This window comes from Diabrotica virgifera, chromosome 3, assembly GCF_917563875.1.
Source record: "Diabrotica virgifera virgifera chromosome 3, PGI_DIABVI_V3a".
Taxonomy (NCBI): Eukaryota; Metazoa; Arthropoda; class Insecta; order Coleoptera; family Chrysomelidae; genus Diabrotica; species Diabrotica virgifera.
Genome location: NC_065445.1, coordinates 66,992,623 through 67,007,687, shown reverse-complemented (window position 1 = coordinate 67,007,687; position 15,065 = coordinate 66,992,623). Strand labels below are relative to the sequence as shown.

The 15,065-nt window shown below is 33.0% G+C and overlaps 1 protein-coding gene across 1 annotated transcript; it reads left to right on the top strand.

Annotated features, from left to right (window-relative positions):
- Window positions 1–6,430: 6,430 nt before the first annotated feature.
- LOC126881871 (uncharacterized) lies at window positions 6,431–8,891 on the top strand. Its single transcript, XM_050646520.1, has 2 exons — window positions 6,431–8,428; window positions 8,515–8,891. The coding sequence occupies exons 1-2, from the start codon at window positions 6,436–6,438 to the stop codon at window positions 8,706–8,708; spliced, it is 2,187 nt and encodes a 728-aa protein (XP_050502477.1). The 5' UTR covers window positions 6,431–6,435; the 3' UTR covers window positions 8,709–8,891.
- The last annotated feature ends 6,174 nt before the right edge of the window (window positions 8,892–15,065 follow it).

Here is a 15,065-nt window from a genome sequence, read left to right as displayed (position 1 = left end):
AATGTTTTCTAATTATCTCGAAATACCAAGATTTTAGTATCAATAATAAAGTTAAAAAGTGTAAAATAAGTAAAATTCTGCTGCTTTAAGATTTTACTATATATTTTTTGTTTATTATAATCTATATGAAAATAAATTTGTAAAATAAAGTGCAAAGTAAGTAAAATTCTGCTGTTTTAATATTTTACTATATATTTTATTTATTATTATCTATATAAAAATAAGATTTGTATAAATAATAAAGTCGCCAATAAAATAATTACAGATTATCTAATAGTATAGCATCTTTTCAGTTGAACTTATAGCAATCGAAAAAACTCTAACATTGATTTAAGACAAGAATACTAAAAAGCTGTGATAATAAGAGACTCCAGAATATATGCAACTGAAAACACAGATATACAAGTCCACAGAAATAATAAAGCTGTGATATAGGCTCCAGACTATATGCAACTGAAAATACAGATATACAGTACTATTATACAGATATACAGAAAGTCCACAGTACTATTATAGAAAAAAATAATTTGTCTAAAATGGAAGTGGTAGCTATTTTGCTATTTATATGGGTAAAAGGTAGGTATATATTTTTTTGTATAAATATATAATATTATAATTCCATAACAAAACGTCAACCTGGTAACAAATGTAAATTTAGTGTTGTGTATTATAATGTAATGTGTATTAGTATTAATTAAAGTACTTATTTGAAATGACAAATATCGCGATAATAAAGTGTTTTATTTATCAAACCGACAAACGCAGAAATTAAAAAAATTTCTATTTGTAATTGTATTTTGCTTTGTATAAAAGCATTTTATTATGATTTGTATATAAAAAAGAAATAGAGACACATCAATTTACTGGTCAAAATATTTAGAACCACATGTAATATTATATTACAAAACCATTATAAAAAAGTTGGAAAAAATAAGTTCTGTTTCTTTAAACGTTCAACCTATACATTATGTAATTGGATCTAAGTAATTACATTAATAATAAATCACAAAGAATGTGAAATGTGATAATGTATAATAAATTTAAGCAGGTTCAAAGGTACCTAGTAAGCACTTTTAATAAATAAAATTTTAAAAACTGTGGCTAAATGACCTGCTTCTTCATCTTCTCTCACTCTCTTTCTCTCTCTCTCTCTCTCTCTCTCTCACACACACACACACACACACACACACACACACACACACACACACACACACACACACACACACACACACACACACACACACACACACACACAAAAACATACATACACACAACTTAATTAAAAAGTGTAAACTAAACTATATAAACTGATTTTAAATTTAATTAAACTATGAATTGTTCTGCTAAAAAGCAAAATAAACTAAATTAAACTAAACTAAAAATTCTACTACCGACTGACTAAATTAATCTTAAATTTAAATAAACTAAACTACGAACTGTTCTTGTAGACAAATTAAAAACTCTACGAATCTGTCCCTGTTTTTTATCCGCTCTCTCTGTCGAGTCATTATAAATATGGCAGTGTCCGTGTTTAAAAGATATTTCTACTTTATACATACGGAGGGCCATATGGCTTGTTTATCGTTATTTTAAGATGAAGGGATGGTTGGGCTTACTAGCCCACTTCAGATTGAAACCCTTGATAAGAATATATTGCCGTTTTAAAAAATGTGTAGATATTGTAATATGTTTTTAAAGTCAGTCGAGTTTGTAACATTCTTCGGATAACATCCAAATAAAAACTTTTGTTTTAAGCTACACTTGCGTATTTTTAATAGGGGTAATTTTCTGTAAACGAAAGTTATTTTCTGTAATTTAATTTCGAACCAGGGATCTTTGCGTGAAGTAACTCGTGGACATCCCTACGTAACACTCTCCATTGAAATTCGTCCAGATATGATTCGAACAAATCTCTAGAAGTTCCGCATTGTCTGCGGAGCTTCTTTTTGCTCGCATCCACACACTTTCAATGGTCTGTGTATGAACACTATCATCATCAGGGTCTACAAAATTTTGCTGATGAATCACAACACTGTGTTCATACACCCCTCCTTCTAAGCGACCGATATTGGTATACGCCCTCCATCCATCGGAAACAATTATTGACCCCGGTAAAATCATTCTAAAAAGAATATTACTTTATTCCCTGGATATATATTTGTAACAATAACATACCTGGATATGATGGGCAATAGTATTTCCTCGCTTTTTGCTGCCACCGGTATCACGAATAATTTGCCACTATTCCTCTCCACAGCACCAAAAATCCAGCGTCCGGGCCTATAAGCACCTCTATTGTACTTCCTGGGGAAGAAGTAGGATTCATCAATTTCTACCGTAATGGGTTGACCATTTTCATCGAATCTTCCAATTTCCACAGGGTGCTCTTGCAAATATCTGGTGCACACTTCTCGACAGAAATTGCACCAGTCGACAATAGTGGGACTTCCAACCCCAGATTCAATCTTGATCTGGGTTTGTGGGAAGTCATTTGCAAAGCCATAAATGATGACTATCATTTTCTTCAACGGTAGCAGGCTTTTGGAGAAGAACGAACCATCTCTTACTGAAGTACGCTGACCACATCCATTACATTTCCATATGTATCCGTCCGACAAGGAATTGCGCTTAATTAAGTTCTTACTAATTATTGCATAGATTGCACAGAATGTTATTTTTAATTAGTAACCGCATCGCGTACCACACTAATGCGTTAAAATTATCCTCAAAATTTGTAAATATTTCCCCTAAAGTGAATCGCTCTTCCCGCATTTGCGCTATGTTCAAAAGTCTTTCACGTGCTACGATAGTTGTAGGTATTTTAATATTTTAAAAAATACAAAATGAACACAAAAATAACGTACTGACGAAGTAAACACTTTTCAGTAACTAAAAGCATTTCAGTATTCAGGTACATTCATTCCAAATAATAAAATAATAAAAAGAAATATAATATAATAAAAAGAAAGTCATAACATGTATATCTGCGGAACATCTGTGCAATCTGGCAAACGCAAATTTAAACGTTCTCACTCTATTGCCAAATCTACTCAGTAACCTATCAGGACAATTGCCACAAAACAATTTCTAATAATTAACTGCAATTAATATCAAAACAAACAACAAATATTTATTCGTTCGTATTTTACATACATTAAAAAATAGCAAAATCCATAAAATAATGTAAAAAAGATAGTTTTCAAAGCTTTTTCTGTATATTTGAAGCGTGCAACATATTATACATGTTATACATTATAATCACATGGCAACACTGTCAAACTTCAATTCAACGTTCTATGAAAATCTACTGTGGCTAACTTCTCAGACCCTCCAATTTAATGAAGTCCATATTCTACATCTGTATTGTATTCTACATTTGTGGTGCTCTTTATAAAAGTTAATTATAATTATTTAGAACTGAATTTTTAGATAACAAATTAATGTGCAAAACCAGTGGCGTGCTGGAACTTTTCAAGCGCCCGGTGATTTTATAGAAAAGCAGCCTCCCATCCTCATTTCACCTTCTATTATCAGGATGTTTTTTATTCGGTATTTATAAAACAAAAATATAAAATATGTACTTTTGGACATATTTTAAATCAAACAAAACTTTGAATTCAATCAAATTTTTTTAAATTTGCTTTATTTTTTTATTTAAGAATAAGCAATCTTAGAAATAATAAATGACATGAGAAAATTTTGAGAATTTTTCAATTAATATATTAAGTTCAATTTTAGTAGGTAAATAAATTATACAAGAGAGTTCAAATACAAGTACAGTGCAAATATTTAATTTAACAATAATTAAAATGTTAATACAACGCAATAATCTAAACATTCTTTTCCAATTCGTCTTTATGAGCGGATTTCGTAAATCGTAAATTTCCTACAATATTCAATATCGGTCGATAGATAGACAGAAAGAAGTTTATTACAGCACTGGCCTCGATAATAACACAGATGTTGGGCATTTCTATATACAGGCAGTTGGGGTATTTATTTATAGCCATTACTGGTGTAAAGAAACATTCTTCGATTTCATTTTTCCTCGTTATAACCAAATATGCCTCGTTATAGAGGGTTATAGTTCAAAAGGAATTTCATGGGACATCTAGTGTACCTCGTTAAAAGCGAAACCTTGTAATATCCGTGTTCGTTATAGAGGCTCTATAACGAGAACTGAAATGGCGGACTAATTACCTTGTTGTAAGCGGATCTCGTTATATCAGACAACAATAATATTGAAATGTTTTGATGCCTCTTCCGTAGTTTATTAGGTGTCGTTGGTCGACCTGAACAATGAGACTTCGCCATCGTAAATTTCCTACAATATTCAAAATCGGTCGATAGGTAAACACGAAGAATTGGCGAGGAACCGCAAAGTGTGCGACGCCTGGTGATGAATTTGAAAAGCATCAACTCAAGGAAAACATTGACTTTGCCATTAATTTGTGTACATATTTGCGGTCAGTTTATGTTGTAATTAACAATAATTTCGACTTAAAAAAACTATTGCAGTATTCCTCAGTATTCATTCCTATTATACTCTACGTAATGACCTAAATTAACCAATGCCAAATCACACATTTTGTTAATTTAACGTTTGTATTAAACGTAGTATTTTTTAATGTTTAAGCGACTGCAAAATTAAATAAATAAATAAAATGTAGTATATATTCTTTACATAGAATGTACATTGTTATGCAAAATATCCCGACCACTTCGTAATTTCCAGAACACAATTATTATAAAATAAATTCACCTACTTTAGTTTCCAAGTTTCCAGTTTTTATTTTATTAAAAATTGTTATCTGTTGGTGTAAAATAAACTGTAGTGCACCTATTAATTAAATTAAAAACAAAATTAGAAATCCTAAGATAGATTAATAATTTTTAGAACGCTGTGTGATTATCGGGGGGCCAGATTTTTTTATGAAAAAAATGTAAAAACAAATCAGTAGTTAGCATCAAATTTTAATGAATGCATACAGATTAAACATAATTTTGAGTCGTCTTTAACTTATAAGATGTCTTAGTTGCAAAACTTAGTGGTTACTTTGGCAAAACACTCCTGTAAATGATTTTAATTTAACGTTTTAGAACTATAATTCAAATGACAAAATGAATTGTTTTCCTAGAGTTGTCGTCCATCTTTGAAATTTTGAGCGCCCTCTGTTGGAATTTAATTTTGCGAATAAAATAAAAGGCAGTGGAGTTTATTATAGCACTGGCCTCGATAATAGCACATATGTTGGGCATTTCTATATACAGGCAGTTGAGTATTTATTTACAGCCACTGATTAGGTACTGCGCTACAGGTAAAGAAACATAGTCTTCGATTTAATTTTTTCTCGTTATAACCAAATATGCCTCGTTATCGAGGTGTTATAGATCAATAGGAATTTCATGAGGCATTGAGTGTACCTCGTTGTAAGTGAAACCTCGTAATATCCGTGTTCGTTATAGAGAGAGTCCACTGTCTATAGAGTGTCCCATTAAAAAAACGAAGTATTTCTAATATGCCGTTTATCTGCCTCAGCCTGTATATCTATTATGGTCTACTTGATTAATGTCATTGTCTTACTCAACCCACATATTGTTCGTCCGTTATAACTTTTCCCATGTGTCACGATTCATTTTCAAACGAATCAAGTCAAAACATAAAGTGAAACGAACGTCGATGTGTATATACATTTTGTATAGGGTAAGTGCACCAGTAATGGACATACCGCTAGTAATGGTCACCTTAAGCCAATTAACGTCATTATATTCATTTCTTATTACATTTTACCGCACATTTTTACATTACCCTGTTGATTATACTATCCATAATACAAGGACGAACTCTGCGCCATCTGACAATGGTTTTTGACTAACTGTCATGCGTAAAACTTTGGCGCGCCAAAAATCACTTTGTTTTGATCTATCAGACAAGTTGTGTAGTCGTTGGGTTGAAATTAGTGCCGTGAACGTATTATTGAAATTTATATATTTATTTTGTGTTGTTACACATTTAAAGGGTAAGTACTTTGTATTTTTTATTCATATTTACTAAAAACATTATTATGAAAGTTTTTGATCATGGGTGACCATTACTGAATGAAAATTCTGTTAGAAATTTAGAAATGGTCACCACGGGTGTCCATTTCTAAAATACAATGATCTATTAATGGTCACCAATATATTCGATCCATTTAGCGCTTTAAAAATTATGTGTTATTTTTTTATTTATGTTTGTTTGCTTAATACATCATTGTGGAGGTTTTTGATTATGGGTGGCCATCGTTAAAATACAATCATTTATTAATGGTCTCTTTATCCATTTCGAATTTAGAGCTTTAAAGAATTTAAAGTAACCTGTAATTTCTTATTATTATAGACATGGATACTCAGAGAGGAAAGAAAAGGCCTTTTTTTAAATGGACGGAAGATAAAATGAGCCTTGCTATAGACGCAGTAAAAAATGAAGGCATGTCCAAAAAATGTGCAGCTAAAGAATTTTGTGTTCCTAGAACAACCTTAAAGCGTAGACTTGAAAACAATTGTCTTAAACGAAAAATGGGCCCTAAAAGTATTCTTTCAGAAGGCGAAGAGAAATTATTAGCTAATTGGATCTTGTCTATGGGCAGAAAGGGCTTTCCTGTTAATGCAACAAATCTAATCTCCACGGTGCATAAAATTATGAAAGAAACTGGGAGGTCGACTGTTTTTAAAGATGGGATGCCCGGGAAAACTTGGTTCGCTGCTTTTCTTCGAAGACATCCTGAGATAAAAAAACGAAGAGCAGAGTCTATTACAAAATCAAGAGCTGCCGTCTCTAAAGCTGATATAGAAAAATGGTTTAATGAAATTGAAAACTATTTAAAAGAAGAAGGTATGATTGACATACTAAAATACCCAAATAGGATATACAATGCAGACGAAACCGGGTTTAGCCTTGATCCTAAATCTGGTATTGTCCTTGGGCCGGCGAAATTGGAAGAAGACTTTTATGAGAGAAAATCTAATGCAGAAAAAGAGCAAATAACTGTTATGGCCTGTTTTTCAGCCGATGGTATCACAGTTCCACCAATGGTCATATATCCGTACAAAAAAATACCAAAGGATATAGTTAATTCTGCACCACCAGAATGGGCAGTGGGACGATCAGACTCCGGATGGATGAACTCGGAAGTATTTTATGAGTATATCGGCAACCATTTTTTGCCCTATCTCAAAGAAAAAAATATACCACAACCTGTTTTGTTTTTCGTGGATGGACATAGGTCCCATCTAACTAAACAAGTCAGCGAATTATGTGAAGCAAGTGGTATCATCCTGGTTGCTCTTTTCCCCAACGCCACTCATATTCTCCAACCAGCCGATGTTTCAATTTTTAAACCTTTAAAAACTGGTTGGCAGACAATAGTAAGAACATGGAAATTTGAAAACTTTCCGAAGGATGTAACAAAGTATACATTTGCAACCATTCTAAGTACGGTTTTTAAAAAATATGCAACGGAAAGTACAATACGCAACGGTTTTAGAAAATGTGGACTGTTTCCTTTTGAAAAAAGCAATGTTGATTACACCAAATGTGTTTCCACTCGGCAAGTTGTAGATCCTACAAATCTATCAGATATTAAAAACACAATTATTACAAAAGGGAATATATTATCCGAACTTGAGAAAAAAATACCACCACTTGAATTGAATCATTTCAGAACAAATTTCGACAATAAAGATGACTGGAAGGGAGACTTACAATTTAAGAAACTTTATGAGGTTTGGGCAGAATTTAAAAATGAAGCTTTATTAGTAACAAATAAACATAAACATGTCACTGGGGAGGATGACTCTAACTTAATGGAAGGAAATGAAGAAATGTCAATATCGTTTTCAGTTCCAACAGCGTCAACTTCAACTCCAAACGGTAAGCAGAGAGAAGAGAGTGTAATTCTTCCAAATGAAGAACAGTCACAGAACGGGAACAGCACTATTTTACAAGATAAAAGTACTACTTCACTAAATGTTTCAGAGTCATTTCTTTCACCGGATAAATTAGAAAACGTTGCGCTGTATAAGGACAAAGAAGACCAAGGATATGTGGTTAGCACTCCTTTCAAAAAATGTCTCATTTTTCCTAAGACTCCTGAAAAAGAACCACCCAAAAGAAAACGAAAAATATTTCCAGCAGTTGTATCCACTACACTTTACAGGGCCCATTATGATAATATAACGTCTAAAAGTGGCCCTTCAAAACAATCACAAATTAAAATAAAAAAGCCTGCAGTAAAGAGAAAAGTAATAAGCGAATCTGAATCTTCTGCCGATGATGTTCCTTACTGTGATGAAGATCTAGATGCGAGTGATGTTGAAAATTATACGATCAAGAATATTCATGATGGAGATTTTGTTATTATCAAATACAATGGAAATCTTTATCCAGGTAACATTCTATAACTATAATATATTTGTTGTTTCCGTCTCCTAACAGAATTATGTTTTAATGATCAAAATTTTTCTTTGTTCTAGGAAAAGTGATAAAAGCTAACCAGGAAGGAGCAGAAGTTTCGTCAATGGAAAAAGCAGGCTATGACTGGAAATGGCCAGAAAAAGAAGATGTATTATTTTATTTTTATGAGGACATTAAAAAGATTATAAGGGAACCATTAGTTAAAGGCAAACGGGGTTATTACTCAGTACCAGAACTATCTAGTTTTCTTTAAAGTGCGTTATACAATTTTTAAGTGAAACATTTTTTTGTAGGATATCACGGGCGTAGCCAGGTTTTAGTTTCGGGAGGGGTTTAAGAAAATAAAACGACAAAAAGTACATAAAATAACCCTTATATTCATAAGAAAAATTTTATAAATCTTAATATTTAACTTTTAGGCGGGGGGGTTGAAACCCGAACCCCCCCCCCCCCCCGGCTACGCCCATGGGACATAAGTTTACATTTTGCTATGTTTTTTTTGAATGGTTGTTAAAAATTTCAGCAATGTAACGCAGTGAAAAGCTTATATAAAAATATATTTGATAAAGTGTCCATTACTAAATTATCGAGAGTCCATCACTAGAGTTTTTGTGACCATTACTGGCGATTTTGGCATTTGTGTAGCAAAAAATATTTTTTTGGAAAAACAATTTTTTTTTTAGTTATTTACTTGGATGTATATGAAAGTATATACCTTTCTTAGTATCCTAGCACAGTAAAAAAAATTGTAAGTCAAATACTTCATTAGAACGAATAAAAATAGTACAAAATTTTCTCTTGGGTGTCCATTACTAGTGCACTTACCCTACTGTATACTAATATACTACACACATCGGCGTACGTTTTACTTTATGTTTTGATTTAATTTGTTTGAAAATGAATCGTGACCCATGTGAAAAGTTATAGCGGACAAACTATATCTTAAAATTGGTCGATTGTCTGCATTCGCTTCTTGAATTATTATTAGGATCTTATGGAAAGGGTTAAATAGAAAAAGCCAACTAAGTTTATCTTTGATTTAATCGATACAATCAAAATACACATAGCTTACTAACAAATATTGCAATAATAAAAAATACTCGCTTTATATTCACTGGTCGAAAAACAAAACTACTTCCGAACAACAGAACAATTCTAACAAAATATTCCAACAACAAATAAGAAACAAGACGAAAAAATCCTGGAAATAGTTTCTTTTCCAAACAATCTGACAGGCGAAAAACCTAGTTCTTTGTAATCCTAAAATTTTCATCCTAAAGGTAAGTTTCCTTAATCTAGTTAACTGAGTATTCAGCGTATACATATAGTCATAAGAAGCACCAATACCTAACATTTTCCGAAATTTAAACCGTACGATAAACAATGCCACGTGAATTTTTATTTTAATTATATTTAACGTCCTTGATAGATAATTCCACCGTAAGTATGTTATAAGTGTAGCGGCAAGCTACAATTACTATTTTTCAATTATTAATTTTAATTACTAATTTTTAATAACTTTTCTCCCTAAACGAAATAATTCGCCTCATTTAAAATTTACAAATTTTTTCCGCTCATAATAATATACAAAACCATATTTTTATGATATCAATTGCCTAAACCTCTTTCAGTTTTTATGTACCTACGAAATACCATAAATTACATCGTCCAGCCGCTTACATCAATAAAAGTTTTAAGGGCCTTTAAATCAAACATCATCATCATCATAATCCTCCTCCTCCCCCTCCTCCAGCTTTTTGCGTCCACTGCTGGACATAGGCCTCCATCATTTTTGTCCATTGTGCTCTATTTTGAGCACTTTGCATCCAATTTCTCGACATTTTCTTGAGATCGTCAGTCCAACGGGTAGGTGGTCTTCCTCTACTTCATTTGTCTTATCTAGGCCTCCACTCAAGTAACCTCTTTGTCCACCTCCCATCACTGATTCGGGCGACGTGTCCGGCCTAGTTCCATTTCAGGGTGGCAATTCGGGAAATTACATCGGTAACTCCTGTTCTTCGTCTTAAGTCTTCATTTCTAACTCGGTCACAAAGCGATATACTCAGCATTGGCCTTTCCATTTTTCTCTGAGCTATTTGCAGCATTTTAGAAGTTGTAGCTGTCAATGTCAAAGTTTCGGCACCATAAGTTATCATAGGCAACACACATTGGTCAAATGTTTTACGTTTTAAAGAAATTGGTATATCGCTTTTAAAGATGTCTTATGAGTTTTCCATAGAGACTGCTCATGCTAGGTTTATTCTTCTTCGTAGTTCGCATGTTTGGTTGTCTCTTGTGATCTTTATTTCGTGTCCAAGGTATATGTATTTTTCCACTAGCTCTACTTCGTTGTCTCCAATATTGATATTTCCGCTAGGTACTAGGTTTGCCATGAATTTTGTTTTGGAGATGTTTATTTTAAGACCTACAATGGCACACACTAACTGAAGTTCATGTAGCATTGCACATATCTCCTTGAGGCTGTCAAGAGAATAAAACTATGTCGTCTGCGAATTTCAAATTTGTTAATCTTCTACCGTCAATATTCAGGCCTCGCTCTTCCCAGTTAAGTTTTTTACAAGCATATTCTAGTACTGCGGTAAGCAGCTTAGGCGATAAGGTATCGCCCTGTCGGACTCCTCTGCCGATTGGGATTTGGTCCGTGTTTTTATGTAGTTTCACCGACATAGTTGCGTTCTTGTATGTATTGTAAATTAACCTTGTGTATCGGTAGTCTTTTGTCCAATTCTGCTGTGTCAAAGGCTTTATGGAAATCTACAAAAGCCAAAACGAGTGGTCGATTGTATTCGATAGTCTTTTCTATTACTGTTTTAATGCTCTGTAGGTGATCATTTGTTCCAAATCCGGTACGAAATCCCGCTTGCTCCATTGGCTGGTAGAAATCAAGTTTTTTCTGAAGACGATTCGATACTATTCTTGTAAGGAGTTTGTATAAGTGACTAAGAAGGCTTATAGGTCTGTAATTTTCTAATTCATGGGGATCTCCTTCTTTGTACAATAGAATTACTTCAGCATTTTGTCGGGTATATTACTATCCAAAAGGAACATGTTAAAAAGGTTTTTTATTTTCTTAAGAAGACAAGTGCCTCCGATTTTGATTGCATCAGTAACTACACAATCTTCGCCTGGAGTTCGCCAAATGAAACATATACGATGACAAAATTAATGAGTTCAGTCACATTTTAGCGTTTGGTCGGGAAAGGTCAAAACACACCCTCTCCGAGAAATAAGCACGCTTTTTATCGAAATAAATATATCATTGACAGTTTGTTGTTTTACGTTTTATTTAATATTATTTTATTTGTTTCCGTGGACAATAAAGTCATCACACGCATCCAACACCAACCACGGAACATAAGTACATTGAATCACGGTTTTTGCTCCAAATTTTAAAGAACCGCTTGGATTGACATCTATTTCTTTAAACTTTCTATAAACTTTCAACCTATTTTCGTGTCTTGCATTTATAACTTTCTTCCAAGAGTTATTATAACCACTAACTATTACGTTATGTTTAATATCAAATATTCATAATTCATATCCGAGAATTAAGTAATATATTAAACGCCCTGTATAGGGAACTAACGAAATCATGTTGTCTCAAGCTGGCGTGTGTAGCCTAATTTTGGTTAAATTTTTATTAACTGTATAAACTATAACAAATCCTTTGTTCTTTGTATTTTGTAATAACGAAAAGCATATTGCCATTAGAAAGAACATTTATTATTATCATTCATTCGAATCACTTCATAGAGACAAGATGTAGTCTCATAGAATTATTAGCTTCATACGTTGTAACTATTAACAACTATTGGATGTCTCCCAGGTTGTAGTTTGGTGTTAAATAAACGTGTATATTTGGGTATTGGTGTTTCATTACACACAGAAGTCCAACTAGCTCTTGCAGCGATTCAAGGCTCAGCTAGAATTTCCCTTTGCCGATCTTTTTCATGCGGCAACAGTGTTAGGGCTCAGCTAGAAGTTACCTTTGCTGATCTGTTTCACGGTAGTTATAGATATATAATATCTAGACAGCGTGCTACAATATAAAATTTTTCCCCAAGTGCCACAGAGAAAATTGTTGTTTATTTAGGGTAGGCCTCTTTCAAATCGACGGGGTTTATCAAATCGGGGTGGCAAATTGGAAAGTCACGTTAGTCACGTAGTCGATAACTCCAACGTCATTGGGTAAACCCGGTCGATTAGAAAGTGCTGCTTACCCTAAATACAAACACTTTTCTCTGTCGCACTAGGGAAACAGTTTTAGATTGCAGCGCGCAGTCTAGGTATTTTATGTCTATGATAGTACTATTCGATTCTCGGTAGTAAGGCTATATTTATAATTTAATAATAAGAAATTATATTTTCTATCCTCTAAATTGACATTTAATTATTTGTTATTTCCTAATTCTTACTAGTCCTGTCCCCAGGGGGGGGGTACAACGGCCTCATTAATTCAGATGGACTTACCCAAGTTTTTTTTATGTATTTTGACCCGTAGAACACCAATTTTTTGGGTAACAGTTGATCCGGATGTCGATAAGATTGTTATAAACAAAGAACTTCAGGAATAACATAACAGCGATTTTTCGCAAATCAAAACATTTTTTTTTGTATTCTTTGGGTGATTCTCGGCAAAAAATGGTCTACAAGTTTTTTCGTAGGCTGCATAGTTTTCGAGATAAACGCGGTTGAACTTTCAAAAAATCGAAAAAGTGCAATTTTTGAACCCGAATAACTTTTGATTAAAAAATAAAACAGCAATTCTGCTTACTGCATTTGAAAATCCAAGTTAAATTCTATCGGTTTTGAGTATTTGAATTGCTAAAAATTAAGGTTTTATTTGTTAAACAAGGCCATAAACACATAGTGTTTCCCGTGCCCAATGCATGCGATTTAACCCGTCAGTGGTCGCTATATGAGATTTTCTCTCACGGATTCAGAAAATTGCGCACAACTTTTTTTCTGGGAAATTATACGCGCTGTAGTTCCTTCTAGTCTCATAACTATCCTCCCTTGACAATCTAATAGACTCGTCCGCTTAGATAGTGACTTAGTTTACTTAGTATCATCATATAGGGCTTTTCATCGATTGTCATTTGTTTCGAGCTTCTGTTATTTTTTGACATAATATTAATATATGTACGTCATACGTCTTTGGCTTGTATCATTGGTTATATCAATAGCGTATGACGTAGATATATTAATATTATGTGACACATGACAGAAGCTCGAAACAAATGACTGTGAATGAAAAGCCCTATTGTTGAGTCAGTGCGCTTCGTGTGAGAGATTCTCTCATCAAGCGACCACCGGCGTCACCAACTGTGTATAAAAATAAATTTTATTTTTCCCCTTAAAACCTAAAATAATATCCTTTTATGATGTACTAAAAGGCGCCGTGGATGTGGTCGATGATATGAAAATCGTATATTCTGTTTCACGGGTTAGTTGTAGATGGTCACTTACCATATATTTTTCAATGTTAAATTTTGGCGGCATCAATAGTCACATTTTATATAACGATAATAATAATAAAACCGAAAAACGTCGTGTCTTTTTAAAGCAAATGACTTTATCGTTGATGAAACCTCATCTTTTTTGTAAAATTTTGTAAAGAAAGGCAAAAGTTGTATATGTGAGAGAAAACCTCACGCGCGACCACTCGCGTAACAACCTATCTAGCGACCAATGCCGGGTTAATGTACGTAATCTACGTAGAAATTGTCTGTATGCGCGCCTATTCGTTCGATTTCAAATGAGAAATGCATTGAAAACATCATTCAATCACTATGTGTTTATAGCTTTGTTTAACAATAAAAAAATTAATTTGTAGCAATGAAAGTAATCAAAACCGATAGAATTTGACTTGAACTTTCAAATGCGGTAAGCAGAATTGCTATGTTATTTTTCAATCAAAAGTTATTCGGGTTTAAAAATTGCAATTTTTCGATTTTTTGAAAGTTCAACCGCGTTTATGTCAAAAACTATGCTTTCCACGAAAAAACTTGTAAAAACATTTTTTGCTTAGAATGACCCAAAAAATATTTTGTTTTGCGAAAAATCGCTGTTATGTGATTTCTCAAGTTCTTTGTTTATAACAATCTTATCGACATCCGGATCGACTGTTACCCAAAAAATTTGTGTTCTACGGGTCAAAATACATAAAAAAAACTTGGGTAAGTCCATCTGAATTAAGGAGGCCGTTGTACCCCCACTGGCGACAGGACTATACATCGATCTACATGGACTCAAAGTATTTTGATTTAATTTACATAAATATGAATACTTACTGAAAAGATAAAGTTGATAAACTATATCTAATAATGCTGTAAAATAGAACCATTTCGTAGACCTCTGTATTGACACATATTAGCATACTTTTATTTGGAATTTCTTGTTTAAAATTTAATAACACACGAAGAAATCTTTTGTACCCTAGTAAAATATCTTAAAAAAGTAAGTGAAAATATCTATCAAACAAAAAGTAATTTTTTAACTATCCAGTTGACAGTGGCAATATTTATCTACTGAAAATTTTGTTTCTACTGCTTCTTTTTCTTCTTATAATGACTTCGAGCAATCGTTA

Excerpts from the sequence above, each read along its gene's own strand:
- LOC126881871 (XM_050646520.1), top strand. The coding sequence starts at position 6,436 with ATGAGCCTTGCTATAGACGCAGTAAAAAATGAAGGCATGTCCAAAAAA. Across the intron at positions 8,429-8,514 it reads CAATGGAAATCTTTATCCAG|GAAAAGTGATAAAAGCTAAC; the intron begins GTAACATTCTAT and ends TCTTTGTTCTAG.